This window comes from Cheilinus undulatus, linkage group 7, assembly GCF_018320785.1.
Source record: "Cheilinus undulatus linkage group 7, ASM1832078v1, whole genome shotgun sequence".
NCBI lineage: Eukaryota > Metazoa > Chordata > Actinopteri > Labriformes > Labridae > Cheilinus > Cheilinus undulatus.
Genome location: NC_054871.1, coordinates 53140739 through 53155716, shown reverse-complemented (window position 1 = coordinate 53155716; position 14978 = coordinate 53140739). Strand labels below are relative to the sequence as shown.

At 39.0% G+C, this 14978-nt stretch overlaps 1 protein-coding gene across 2 annotated transcripts; it reads left to right on the top strand.

Moving 5' to 3' along the window:
- The first annotated feature begins 9 nt into the window (after window positions 1-9).
- On the top strand, window positions 10-12598 carry itpa (inosine triphosphatase (nucleoside triphosphate pyrophosphatase)). Of its 2 annotated transcripts, none has more exons than XM_041791602.1 (8): window positions 10-162; window positions 418-475; window positions 2976-3040; window positions 3319-3392; window positions 6615-6646; window positions 6722-6834; window positions 6912-6988; window positions 12400-12598. In XM_041791602.1, exons 1-8 carry the CDS (start codon window positions 100-102, stop codon window positions 12530-12532), a joined length of 615 nt encoding a protein of 204 aa, XP_041647536.1. In that variant the 5' UTR covers window positions 10-99; the 3' UTR covers window positions 12533-12598. The 2 variants fall into 2 exon arrangements, with proteins under 2 accessions (XP_041647536.1, XP_041647538.1); XM_041791604.1 differs by having other exon boundaries at window positions 6912-7039.
- Window positions 12599-14978: the final 2380 nt, after the last annotated feature.

Below are 14978 nucleotides of genomic sequence, written 5' to 3'. Positions count from 1 at the left end.
TTACTAATCGCTGATTGGCTGAAGCTGCTCTGGCGGATGTGATTGGCTGTTACGGCGCCGGCTCGGTCCAGCTCTGTAAGTTGTCCGGTTGTTTCCAAGATGGCGGTGCCTGCTGGGAGGTCTGTGGTGTTCGTGACTGGAAACGCCAAAAAACTAGAGGAGGTAAAAATGAAAGAATGGAGTTTGAATGTTGTAGTCAGACTGACACACAGGGCGGAGGTCTGGATAACTGTAATAACTGATTATTATTGAATGAGGACAACGAGCTTTAGCTGTAGTATGATGCCCAGCTCTCTCTGTGATCTAGCCAGTCATTTATATTTATTTTCATCATTATTTAAATGAACTCAGAGCTGATAAACAGAGGTTATATCTCGGTGAGTTTCCCTGTTTAAATCTGATTTTGTTCTGTTTCAGGTCGTTCAGATCCTCGGAGACAAATTTCCCTACAAACTGGTTTCTAGAAAGATCGACTGTAAGTTTAAAACTGATGTTGCAATAATGATTCAATCAGTTATTGATTTCTAAAGTTTGATTAGTCATGCTTCCGTTTCTAATATTCCAGTATCCGGTGTTTGAGTCAGTATCAGAATAGTTCAGTGTCAGTAGGGGGAGTGGGGTCAGATGAGCCAGTGGGTAGGTTGACCCGCCTCCTGTATCTAGGCCAATAGTTCTCAACCTGGGGGTCGGGACCCCTTGAAGGGTCGCGAGGGTCTCTGGTGAAATGCTTTTCAGAAAAACCAGTAGTGGGTTTTATTAACAGTGATACATTTCATTTACATTGTAAAGATTAGTTCAATCTAAAATAAGACCACAGTTACTGAGTGAGATTTGTGCTTAAAAATAAGTGATGTGCTCATAGACTTCCTAACAGGTACATTTGTACATAATATTTTCCATATTTTCACCACATCCTGGGATAGTGGGGGTCTCGGGGGTCTCTGCTGTCTGGCGCTGTTATTTTGGGGGTCAGGAATAATGACGTTTAAATTTACTCAGGTCTGAATAAATATATCATCCATCCATTTTCTATACCGCTTATCCCGTTGGGGGTTGGGGGGGGCTGGAGCCTATCCCAGCTGTCATTGGCTGAGAGGCGGGGTACACCCTGGACTGGTCGCCAATCAATCACAGGGCTGACATTTAGAGACAGACAACCAGGCACGCTCACATTCACACCAATAGCCAATTTAGAGTCACCAGTGAACCTAATGGACGTGTTTTTGGTGGTCGGAGTACTCGGAGAGAACCCGTGCATGCACGGGGAGAACATGCACACTCGGCACAGAAAGGCCCTGACCGGGAAGAAAACCAGGAACCTTTCTGCGGTGAGGCAGCAGCGCTAACCTTGCACCGCCCTGACGCCCTAAATTTTTTATTCATGTTGGTGATTCTTTTACATATGACAATCATGTAAACCACATTGTGAAGATGAGGCTGAAACTATTCATTATTTTATTGAACAGTTGCTATGGGAAAAGCCACCGCCATGAGGCATTCAAGATCAATTTATGAACCAGATTTGGATTTATTTACCTAGGAACTAGTGCTGTCAGCCAATTAAAAAAATCTTATCAATTATAGACGTTGTTATTAATTTATCACAGTTAATCACATATGTTGATAATTTTCATTATTGATAGGTCTAATAATAATTTTAGTGTATAAACAGTCAGAAAGGACGTTTCTGAGTGGCATCTTAGTTTTTTATTAGCTTTAGAAACAGCAGCAGAGGAGATCAAGGATAGATTGTCCATTTCTGAGTCAATCTAGGATGGTGTTCATCTGTAGAACAGGACGTGATCAATGAATTGATAAAGTTAAGAGCACTTTTTACCTGTTCTGATCAAAGTTACAAAGCTGCTTTAGCTGGTTACGTGGTGGCAGGATCGTCAGCATACAAGTTTTAAACCCATTTTCCAGCCCTGGAATTAAAAAATCAAATGAATTGAACATCCCGACAGCAGTACTAGCAGCATCACTAATACACGTAAATCTCTTTATTGATATAGATATTTCTCTTCTTATTCTGATCAAATCAGGCTTTATTTTTATCTTAAATGAGAGGCTGACCTGGACTTCTTGTGTATTGAGTTCTTTACTCTTTGAATAAGACAAATAATCCTCTAAAATCTGAGTTTTTCAGTGAAATTTCCAGAATTTCCCCTCTGAGGATCAATAAAGTTTTATCTTATCTCATGAAAATCAAAGACTGATTTCTGTCTCTACATCCAGAAGTCAACAATAAAGTATTTCTAAATCATCATTCGATTAGAAAAGATCTCACAGTGAGACAAACAAAACTTCTGCTCTGTTTTAAAGGATTTTTTTTTGTTTGTTGACCACAGATCAGAATAAAAGTCTAAAACTCTCCCCTCCTGTTTTTGGCTCCATGATCTGTCCTTTAGTCAGAAGTCAGTCAGGCATCTCAGATCTGTTAGTCGGTGAATCATAAACTTCTAAAAGTGAAGAGACTAGCTCAGCCTCAAACAGCTGGAGGAAGTAAAGGAGGAATCGACAGTTCATATTCCCCTCTCACCTGGACGACTGTGCTGATTGGTCAGCGGTCTTAGACTAAGCGGTGGTTTATTTGGACAGGTTCAGAACTGTGAAAGTGTTTTAATGCTCAGGTTAAACGTACAGAGTCAGGTGTTCAGTTTACCCCATGAGGGCTCAACTTACCCCGTACCTGGGCAGGGTACGGGGTAAGTTGAGGAACACTTTATTCTGGAGCTTTGATACAGATTAATGCTAATATTTTCCTTTGACTGCAGAGAGCCGCCTGAAGTAAAGGTTTGTGTTTTCATGCTGTCTCATTTTTACCAACCTTGAGGACAGCAGGAGTGAAAACAGGCTCATCTTACCCCACTCTCCCCTATTGTTATATTCCATTATTGTTGTCTGGGTATCTAGAAGTATCTGAAATGTTGACAACCTTCACATAACTGTAGCTGATAATCTGCTGAATCCTGCAGTACCAGAGTACCAAGGAGAGCCAGACGACATCTCCGTCCAGAAGTGTAAGGAGGCTGCTCGGCAGGTAAAACACCACAATCAATCGCTTTCAATCAATCAGTTTTTCTTTAATCAGCGTTTAGTCAGTCTACAGTCTTTACTGTCTGTTTAATGGACCGAAATGTTAATGTGTTCATCCTTAAACTTTTGATTGTGTGTTTTAAGGACTGCAGTTTTAGGTCTGAGCTACATAAATGTGGGTTTTGACATTGGTATCAGCTGAAATTATTTTGTAAAATCCAATATTGAGCCTCTGTTTTTTTTCCTTATTAGTTTAACAGTTGGGGTCTTTGTCCTCTTCAGGTTGACGGGCCGGTCATCGTGGAGGATACGTGTCTGTGTTTCAGAGCTCTGGGGGGTCTGCCAGGTCCTTACATGTGAGTCCAACAACCATTTTACTTCTTTTAGAGCAGGGGTGTCAAACTCAGTCACAGCAGGGGCCGGATTTTGGATTTAGGTCTGACCTGAGGGCCTAACTGGGTCAACGTTTAACCATAGCTGTCAACCTCATTTTCACCAGTAATAGAATATGAAAAAAACTGATGATAAATCATTTGTAAATTCAAAAAAGTAAAAATGATGAGTTTAAAGGCTCAAATCTGAGATAAAAATTCCAATTTATTGGTTCAAAATATCAGAACAGGATATTAAAAATAGAAAAAAAATGTTTATACAAGGAGAAAGTTTAAATCATACGATTGAAAGGTCAAAATATGAGATCAAATTTGAAATAATGAGTTTAAAAGTCAAAATATGGCTTAAATTTGGAATTGTGAGTCTGATAGTACAAAATGTGGGATTAAAAAGCCAAAATTAGGAGTTGAAAATGTCAAAATGTGGGCTAGAATTCAAAATGATGATTTGAAAAATTAAAAATATGACTTAAATTCAAAATTGTGAGTGTTAAAGGTAAAAATATGTTGAAAAAGTAAAAATTATGAATTAAAAATGTCAAATATAAGACAAAATAGAAATAATGAGTCTTAAAGTCAAAATATGACCTAAATTTTTAAATTGTGTGTCTTATTTCAAAATATGGGATTAAAAAGCCAAAATTAGGAGTTGAAAATGTCAAAATATGAGCAAGACTTCAAAATGATGACTTAAAAAATTAAGCATATGATTTAAATTCAAACTTGGGAGTTTAAAAGGTAAAAATATGATATAAAATGTAAAAACAATGAATTTAAAATGTCAAAATATGAAAAAAATTGAAATACTGAGTTTAAAAGTCAAAATGTGGGACTAAAAAGCCAAAGTAAGGAGTTGAAAAGGTCAAAATATGACTTAAAATTTAAAATTGGGGCTCTAAAAGATAAAAATGTGACGTATAAAGTCTAAATAATGAGTGAAAAAGGTCAAAATTAGGGCTGTCAATAGATTAAAAAAATTTAATCCCGATTAATCTCACAAATTTCATAGTTAACTCGTGAATAATTGCAAATTAATCACACTTTTTTTGTCTGTTCTAAATGCACCTTACAGTACTTTTTCCTGAAGATTTAAATACCCTTATCAACACAAGCGGACAAAAATGTTTTCTTTATGCAAATGTTTGTTCATGTCAACAACCCAAAACAACAACAGATAAAGTCCAGAACATTCTCTAGTCTGGGCTCAAAGATACTGAACACTGCAAAAATCTGCTGAGAGCATAACATGGTAAACTCAAGACCAACAGATGGAGATACTGACCTTAATGTAACATTACTGAATAATACCACAATGTAGAGTCAAACTTTAGACTTCTAGAAGTTACTCCTCTGTTCTCAGCAGCTGAACACAGAACAACAGATCTCATCATCACACATGGACATAAAGAAGTCAAGTCTCTGCTGAGAGCTCAGCAGTAAGGCACAGACACATCTAATGGTGTTTCACTGTTCTGACGTGAGTAAGGTGGACACATCTGCCCTGCTCAAGAGAAAAAGCAAGTCATTACTTAAAAATGTCTGCTATTATTTATCATATTTCTTACTTTCAAACTAAAAAAATTCCCAAATGTAAGATAAATGCTGACAGTAAGAAATGACTGAAACAGTCCAGTAGATTGACTGGAATAATAGTAAAGACACGTGAAGCTGCTTTTCAAAACTCATGAACACACAAAGTAAAAGAAGTCTGAGTGGAGAACTTTTAAGGTGTAGTAAGAGGACTGAACCATCTTTTCATTCTTCAGATCATAGAAGAGCTACAGATTTAATCTAAAAACATGTTTTCTTCCTAAATAAAGGAGAGCCACAGTCTAATAATGCTTTCAGCTTCTATTCTGATACTCTACAGAGCTCATTCACTAACCTCTGCTCTCCTGTCACACACCAGCCTCTGCTGCTCTGTCTCCTCCTCCTCCTCATGATGCAGCTGTACATTCACCAGCATCAGACCCTCCTGTAGGCACTGCAGAGTCTTTGACACTTTTGCAGCATCTAGATTGTTTTAAATTTGGCGTTTATTTACAGTTCCAGTCGATTGTTTTAGTAAGTTTCGTTTTCTTCCGAATACTTTCACTTTCAAGCAGGAGCTGAGCGTGGATGGGAGCAGGGGGTGAACGGACCTTTAGGAGACGTGATCGGACCAGTCAGCAGTCAATATAAAGGGTCAGTGCAGCTGTGGTGCTGGTTCATGGCAGATATAACAGCCTAAATAAATGAATAAATCACACTGGCCCAAAAGTGCGTTGGCACACCGGGAAATGCTCGGTATGCCAGATTGCAAGTCCATCCCTGTAGAGTTGTCTGAGTGGCTCCATTGTAAACAAATCCAGCATGGAGGGGGCGGCTCTCTGCATTAGCGGTGTGCATGGCTAGCGAGTGGTGCGGGCTATAAGACTCTACGAACTTCCTGTAACTCTGTTCATGTCGACAGTAGGAGAAAATAACTTCAGTCTTATCTGACATGATCTGAAAGCTGAACCTGTCATTCAAAAGTCTCTGTCCTTTATTCATTTCTGCTCGCTTGTACTGCATCATAACGGCGCCACTTCCTGGCCTGGTAAACTACGGGATGGGTCGAGGGTCATACAGAATGCGCATGCGTTAATCATGCGACAAAAAAATTAGCGGCGTTAAAAGTAATTTGAGTCAACGCGATATTAACATGTTAACTTTGACAGCCCTAGTCAAAATATGACTTAAAATTTAAAATTGGAGATCTAAAAGATAAAATTGTGATATATAAAGTCCAAATTTTAAGTGGAAAAGGTCAAAATATGAAATGTAAAGCCAAAATCATAAGTTTGAGTTGTAATCTTGAGATGAAAATTGAAAATATGAAATAAAAAACAAATTAATTTTTTTCCCCACATTCTTGACTTTTTATGAAATCTTTCTTTGTCTTTACTTTTTCAGATTATTAGCTTAACAAGGATATTTTAAATAATCGAGCTGAAGTTTAGACTTTTATACTGGAGGAAATCTGCAGACCTCATACTGGTGGGACAGTTAGAATACAAATATGATATGATCTCTCGGGCTGGATATAATCGTTCTGTGGGCCGGATTTGGCCCCCGGGCCTTGAGTTTGACACCTGTATTTTAGAGCCTTTTTTGTCTTTAGCACCTTTATACACATAAATAATTATGATTCTTTTATTTCTGCAGAAAATGGTTCCTGGATAAACTGCAGCCAGAAGGTGATAATTCTTCTCTAGGCTCCTTTTGAGTCCTGACTGAGGATTTAAAGTCTGACGTGTTTTTGTTTGTTCCAGGTTTGTACAAACTCTTGGCAGGGTTTGAGGATAAATCAGCGTGGGCTCTCTGTACGTTTGCTTTTTCTGCTGGGAAAGACGAACCAGTGGAGCTGTTCAGAGGGAGGACTGAGGTCAGAAGCTTTTAAAGTGTCTGTCACTGTGGGACCAGGGCTCTGATCATCTACTAACATTTCACTGGTGTTTCCAGGGACAAATCGTGGAGCCCAGGGGCCCTCGAGACTTTGGATGGGATCCCTGTTTTCAGCCAGACGGATACGACAAAACGTGAGACAGGATGGGTTTTCTTCTTCTTCTCACCACCAGGGGGAGCCAGAGGTTAAGATACAGTGTTTCTTTTGGGCTTTAACCTTTCAGATCAGCTCACAGAACAGAATGTGGTGAAATAAAACCAGCTATAAGACCAAACAAGAGCGCTCTGTACTTCCAGTTTTAGTACCAAGTTAAACCAAAGATAAATCAGAGGAAAGAGATTTTTTTCTCATCAATCTCCAGATATTTCAGAAGAATTACTTTATATTCCGCCTGTAAATTTCTAATAAATGACCATAATCCTCTTAAGCATTGGGGGAGGCCCGCCTCACACTTTGAAAACCAAAGTGTCAGGGGAGGCGCAGAACCATAAACCAGAAAAAAGGTGATTTGCTTTGCTAACCTCTTCTGTGCATGGAGCAAAATGGATAGGGACTATGCTATAGAGCAGTGTTACTCAACCAAAGAGCCAAAATGTTGAAAAATACCTTTGCAAGAGCCACAAGCTAAGAGGTGAACAGTGGCACAAACAGCTTGAAGTAGCAACAAAAATAGGTTTAAAGTGGCAAAATGGTCAAAAAGCAGCAAAAATGGGTGAAAAGGGGCAAAAATGGGGAGAAAAGTGGAAAATGGTCAGAAAGTAGCAGAAATGGTTGAGAAGTGACAATAAAATGAGTGGAAAGTGACTAAAATGGGCAAAAAGCAGTAAAAAGTGGCAAAAATGGGCAAAAAAGATAAAACAAGTGGTATGTAATAGCAAAAGGTAGTTAAAATGGGCAAAAAGTGGCAAAAAGACATCGCAAAAATGACCAAAAGAATTGGGGAAAAAAAAGAGATATTTAATGATGAAAGGTAGCTTAAATGGGCAAAAAGGTGAAAAAGGGCAAAAAATGGAATTAAAGTGGAAAAAATGGGGAAAAAGAGGCAAGAAGTTGTAAAATAGCCGAAAAAAAAAAACATGGAAAGGGTATTTAATGGCATTCTGACTGAATAAGAGGGAAAGGCAGATGTTTAAGGACATTTGCAATCCAAAATATATAAAAAGATTAGACATAAATGTTTGAAATGCTGTTTATTTATTTATTTTTTTCAGTTTGAATCCTTTTTGTGGGTGGGGGTCCAACGAATGAATAATTTCTTCTTAGGGGAGGCTCACTCTCACACACTTAGAAAACCCCTGCTCTTGAATGGTTCACCTCCTGTCGCGTGCACCCAGTACGGGGTCACTTTTGTTTGTTGTTACCTAAAATGCATGAAAACTACTGAGTATGGTGTGGATGCACAGAAAGATCTAAATTCCATCTCATACAGTACCAGACTCTAGTGTTCAGAGTTACCGGGTTCACACAGTCCTGACCAGTGTGATTTACCCAAACATGAGGTTGAAAGATCGTCTAATGATGAGTCTGAGAATCTCACTGGTGCCGGTACTGATTTCAGCAGGGGTCCCTGCAGGTTCAGCGGAAGACCTCAGCAGTTCATCCACCTCACCTTAGATTCAACCATGCGGGTCCATTTCAAGCCAAAGATGTGGTCTGCAGGAGAGCCCTGACTACACTCCTCCTTTTTGCACCATCCTACCACTGTGAGAGGTTTTTCTGCTGCTGCCTCAATCAAGAGAAATTACAGATCAAAACTGGACCCTGAAAGGGGCGCAGGTGGCCTAGTGGTTTAAGGCGCACCCCATTTATGCGGACGGCCCGGGTTTCGAATCCGGCCTGAGGCCCTTTACCGCATGTCTCTCTCCTGCTCTCGTCCCTGTTTTCTGCTCTATCCACTGTCCTCCTCTATCAAATAAAGGCACAAAAATGCCCAAAATAAATCTTCAGAAAAACTGGACCCTGAAAATGAACTGAGCGTCTAACAGCTGCACCCAGAACCTGAAAAGACCTGCAGCACAAACAAGTCCACAGAAGTCCCTGAAAGTGTGGAAAGACTGGGAGTGTAAATCTTAAAAACTCTGTTTAAGGGCCATGGGTGTTGTTGTCTTGAGCAGGGGTTCTCAACCTTGGGGTTGGGACCACATTGGGGGTCGTGAAACACTAAGAGGGGGTCACCACGTGCCAAAAAAAAAGAAAAACGGAGAATACTTTTGAAATTTTTTTTCTCACCCAATTTCGTTACTATTATTTGCCACGTTTTATCAGTTTTGCACAATTTCAACCCGTTTTTGGCACTTTGCTCCATTTTTGCCAAATTTAAACCCATTTTCATCCCTTTTTACCAACAATTCTTGCCAATTTTAAGACATTTTTGCCACTCTAAACCCATTTTTATCTATTTCAAACCCTTTACACTACTTTTTACTGCCTGTTTTGCCACTTCTAAACCAATTATTGCCACTTTCCATAATTGTTGCCTCTGTTGGCCTATTATTGCCACTATCAACCCCTTTTGATCACATTATACGCCATTTTTGCCCATTTCAACCACATTTCACTGTTTGATATGCCCATTTTGACCAGTTCAGCCCATTTCTGCCAATTTTTGCTTATTTCTCTGCCCTAGTTAACCAATTTTTGCCAGTTTAAAGCACTTTTTCCCACTTTTAACCCAATTTCACCAATTTCTGCCACAATAAACCTATTCTGCCACATTAAACCTATTCTGCCACATTAAACCTATTTCATTTTAAATATTATTCCCCCAGAAAACCTTAAAGGAGGGAAACTTTTTGTCCCTTTATACCATTTTTTGACACTTTTCACCCATTTAAGCATCATTTTGTCATTAAATACCACTTTTTTCTTACTTTTTGCCCATTTTTGCCACTTCTTTTTGCCTGGTTTTTCCATTTTTTGCCCTTTTAAACTGTTTTTTTATTGCCACTTTTTTGCCCATTTAAGCATCGTTTTGTCATTAAATACTACTTTTTTCCTACTTTGCCCTTTTTTGCCACTCTTGACTGCTTTTTTTACCCTTTTTTTGGGAGGGGGGGGTGTTATCTTTCTTATTTAAACAATGGGGTAAGACGTCCAGATATACACGACAACAGTGATCAACAACACCCTTGTACAAATATAGATAAAAGTAATTTGGTACAATTGTAGAAAAATAAAATAAAATAATAATATATACATATACAAATGCACATTAAATAACCCAAAATGGGCATTGCTCAAAATATATATTGAACTGTAGTGACAAATTGTAACTCAAAACAAACAGAAATAGTACCATATGATCACTGACCTTAACATAGTGCATTATAAGCCCCGTAACCACCCACCCACACCCAAATAGACGCACACACACACACACACACACACATGGTAGAAGCCATTATGTACAGGATAAAACCTTAACTGTCCTATCTAATCTAGCAATGCTGTGATTAATTGGAAAGCAAGCGGTGCATGGCGTTGAAATGGGATATGAAGGGTTGCCATGTATGAAAAAATTCCTCCCTGGAGCCCCTAGCAGTGTACTGTATTTTGCCCAGTTTGAGAAAAAACATGACCTCCCTAAGCCACCTGGAAAAGGACGGACTCTTGGGAGAGTTCCAGTGTAACAGTACTGTACGTCGAGCTATAAGAGATGTGAATGCAATTATTTGTTTCTGCCTAGAATTTAGAGCACTTGGAATTGTTTCAGTAGGGACACCAAAGAAAGCTACATGAAAACATGGTTGTAAATTGAATCCAAGCACTGTGGACATAGTTTGGAAGTATCCATTCCAATAACCATGCAACTCTGGACAAAAGAAGAGCATATGGTTGAGACTGCAGGGAGTGTTATGGCATCTGCTACAGATGTCTGGAAGATTCGAATATAGATTTAGAGAGATGAGCCCTGTGCAGTACTTTAAGTTGTATAAGGCTGAGTCTTTTTTACTCATTTTTTGCCTTTTTTTGCCACCTGTTACTCATTTTTTTTGTCACTTCTCACCATCTTTTTTTTCCACTTTTTCTCACCATTTTTGCCCATTTTTTTGCTGCTTTTTGACCATTTTTGCCATCTTTAACTTATTTTTATTGCTACTTTAAGCTGCTTTTGCCATTTTTTGCCCATTTAAGCATCCTTTTGTCATTAAATATCACTTTTTCCTGCTTTTTTTACTCATGTTTTTGCCTGGTTTTTGACACCTTGGGACCATTTTTTGCCACCTGTAACGCATTTTATTATCACTTCTCACCCATCTTTTTTCACTTTTTATCCCCATTTTTGCCCATTTTTTGCTGCTTTAAACCTATTTCTGCCACTTTTTAATCCCCTTTTACCACTTTTTGTGCCTTTTTTGCCACTTCAACTAGTTATTTTTTACTCTTTTTGTCACTGTTATCAAACTTATGACACTTTTAACCCATTTCTGCTACTTCCAAAATCCCATTTAACCACCTCTCTCACCACCTTTTTTGGACATTTTTTTTTACAAATTTAATTCTGTTTTGAAGGAAAGGGATTTATATTTTTAAGATTATTATATACTATGACACAAATGACTTAAAAAGGTACGTGTTGTGGCGTGCCGGTAGTCAAGTGGTTAAGGCGCATGCCATATACGCAGGCGACCCGGGTTCGAATCCAACCCGTGGCACTATTTCCTGCATGTTTCTTCCCTGTTTCCGACTCTATCCACTGTCCTATGCAAAAAGGCCAAAAATAAATCTTTAAAAAAAAAAAGGTACGTGTTGCTATGTTAAAAGTGGTTATTATTCAGGCTAAATAAAAAATATGGATATCTAACTAACATTACAATGGATCATTATTTTGTCTGACCTCCAAGGGCCCCCAGTTTGGCTGAGTCCCAGAAGACCCTCCCATTTTTTTCCCCCTTATGGGCAGCCCTGTCTCCACATGACTATTCTAGAATGTTCATGGCTGTTCAACCACCTTCAGGTGCAGTGGAGGTCCCCGGTGTCTAACACCTGTATTTTGGGGGTCGTGGGCTGAAGAGGTTGAGAAAGGAATTAGTCAGCAAGAATCCTGACTGACATTATGTTAGCTGTACATTTACACAGTGCTACATGTCGATGTGTACGCTGAGGGCTAGGGGGGCTGAGGGGCCAGCAAAAAAGGTTTGGAAACCACTGGGTTCATCCAGCGCAACAAAAGCTTTTCAACATATCTGGGCGACTTCTGATGGATTCAGTCGTCTCTGACCCAGTTATCAAACCAGATCAGATATGTTCCAATACAACAGCAAATAAAACAGACCCACTGTTGGGTTTAAAAGTTTTAATTTTCCAGAAATTGCAGGTAATCTCCTGCCCCTGCTCTTTTGAATTACACAGTATTATATTCTATATTTCCACATATTACCATCAGCCAGGACTAATTTGTCACTTTCAAGTCTTAAAGCCAGGTGTTTGTGTTGTTTGTCAGCTAAAAGGTGTTTGGGATATGTTTGACGATTTATGATAATATTAGCCATTAACACTGGTCAGACAAATGTTTGATATTAAAACTGTGGATGATCTCTACAGATATGCTGAACTGCCCAAAGCGGTGAAAAACAGCATCTCCCACCGCTACAGAGCACTGGCCGCCATGTCGGAACACTTCAGTCAGACCAACAACACGTCACCTCAGAGCAAGAAGAAGAGACAGGAGGACTGAGGGGGGGTGAGCTCCTCCTGGGTGGTTGGTTGGTTGTGTCACAATAAAGCTTCAGTTCATTTTTAATTTATGTCTATTTGTGTGTCCTTATTTTAGTGAAACCTGACGGTAAATCTAGAGCGAAACGATCCCAGACGTGTTCTTCCGTTCCTCTGTGGACAGACTGATGATTATTAAACTAGTGTAGTTATGAATTCAGGTGCTGATGTCTCTGTCAGGTAAAATAATCTCAGCTAGGAGTGACAGCAGGGCTCATGGTTCCTCGCTGGACCAACGGACAGAGACTCGGGACTGGAGGAGATCATAAATCATAAAGTTGGATCCTGATGAGAGCAGCAGACCTCAGGACAAACACAGCAGAGATAACCGAGGATTGTGGGTAATAAACGACCACAGAGCTGCGAGTCTCTGAGCAGGAAGTGTACAGGCAGCTGTGACTGATGCCTCCCAGACCGACCCCGCAGGTCACACATACACACACCTAAACACACACACCCAAATAGACACCTAGACCTGCTTCTGGTGGAGATGAGTTTCTACATTCCTCCTCTGACTGAGGAGAAACACATCTCTGACACTCAGAGGTGTCAAAAGTATTCACATTCAATCCTCAGGTAGAAGTATAGATACTAGGGTTTAAAAAGACCTCTGTGAAAGTTGAAGTATCAACTCAAGCTTTTACTCAAGTAAAAGTGTACTGGAACTGGTTTCAAAACTACTTAAAGTATAAAAGTAAAAGTATTGTAGGGGGGAACAATGCCATTAAGGACAAAAGCTTAGGCCGTGCCACAGGGGCCTGTAGTGCAGTACCCCCCCTCCCCAAAAAACATTTTTTAAAGGCCATAATGACTATAATGACATATTCAGATTCAAGATTCAATTTTATTAGTGTCCCAGAGGGCAAGTTGGGTTGCAACGAGAAGCACAAAAAACACATGAAGTCACAGTACAAACATATAACATGCACACAGATAGCTATTACCAAGCAATATACTAGTACACACAAGTCATCGCTAACAAAACAAAACAAAACAAAAAGCTAAAATGTAGGGTCTGGGCACACAGTGACCAGTAGAGTGCACAAATTAATATCGAGACACACAGTGTCTGGTAATTGCAGTCTCTCGAAGAGTAATAAATAAAGTGTCTCTCATTGTAGGCATAGCAGTGAGAACAACAATGTAACAACCGTAGGCAGCAGTGACAGCTGCATGTACATTACCTCCTTCCCTCAGCAGCATTCAATGCTCGAATGGAGACAGGAACAAATGAGTGTTTCTGTTTTTAGTGGCCCGTGTAACACACAGGCGAAGACCAGAAAGAAGGGGCCTGTACTCAGAATTAAGTCAGTGAGCATCATCTGAGCGAATAGACAGAGCTTTCAAGAGCACCTGTCTATTAAAGATCTGATCTAGGCATATTAAAATGTTCATGTTGACACATTTGTTTCATGCCCATTGAAAATGAACTCACTTTGGTACAATGCAAATACATTCAAGAACCATATATGTGTACTACTGAGCATTAACGTGTTTCGTGGAGCAGAAGATAGAAGTCAGAAATGAATCAAGCATAACATTCAACCACTAAAGCTCATTTTTCTGTTCAGGAGTGACAGTAAATAACTATAATTTGACATATTAATCAAGAAATATGAATGTGCTTTACTATTTTTTCAGTTTTTTTGTAAATCAGTAAATTTGAAAATTCATGGATAACAATAATAATTCTATTTTAGCACTAAAAATATCATTTGGGTTAAAGAGCTTCTACATATTGGTGTATTAACCATTGCAGAAACATAAGAAATGATTTTGGTAATTACCAATGCTGTTAATTTAGGGCAGCTGTGGCAGAAACCTTACTTTGGTTAGGGTGGTCTAATACATTTGTTAAGCTCTGTACGTCTGCTATTTCATGCTGGAGTGTGACATGATTTGAGTCGTGTGAGGGTGCGATGGATCACATACAAACCAATAGGATGTCGGCATGGTATTATGTTTATACTTCTCATCCAATCACAATCAAATTCACTCTATCCAGATGACGTGATTTATCTGGATAGGTTTTTGGTTTTTTTTATTTGTTTTGTTTTTTTGAATGATGACAAGCCGGAATGAAAAAAAGCTGAAATGAAATAGGAGGAATAGTAGGAGTACCGAGGCTATTTTTAAAATGTAAGGAGTAGAAGTAAAAAGTAGGCTGAAAAATAATTACTCCAGTAAAGTATAGATACCCAAAATTTCTACTTAAGTGAGGTAGCAAAGTAATTGTACTTAGTTACTTGACACCTCTGCTGACACTCTTCGCCCCCCTAATGTCCTTGCTTATTTTTACTGAACTAAGATTTAGTGTTTACGTTCTGCAAAAGCACTCCTTATGGTACCATAATAATAATAATAATAATAATAATAATAATAATATCTTGAATTTATATAGCGCCTTT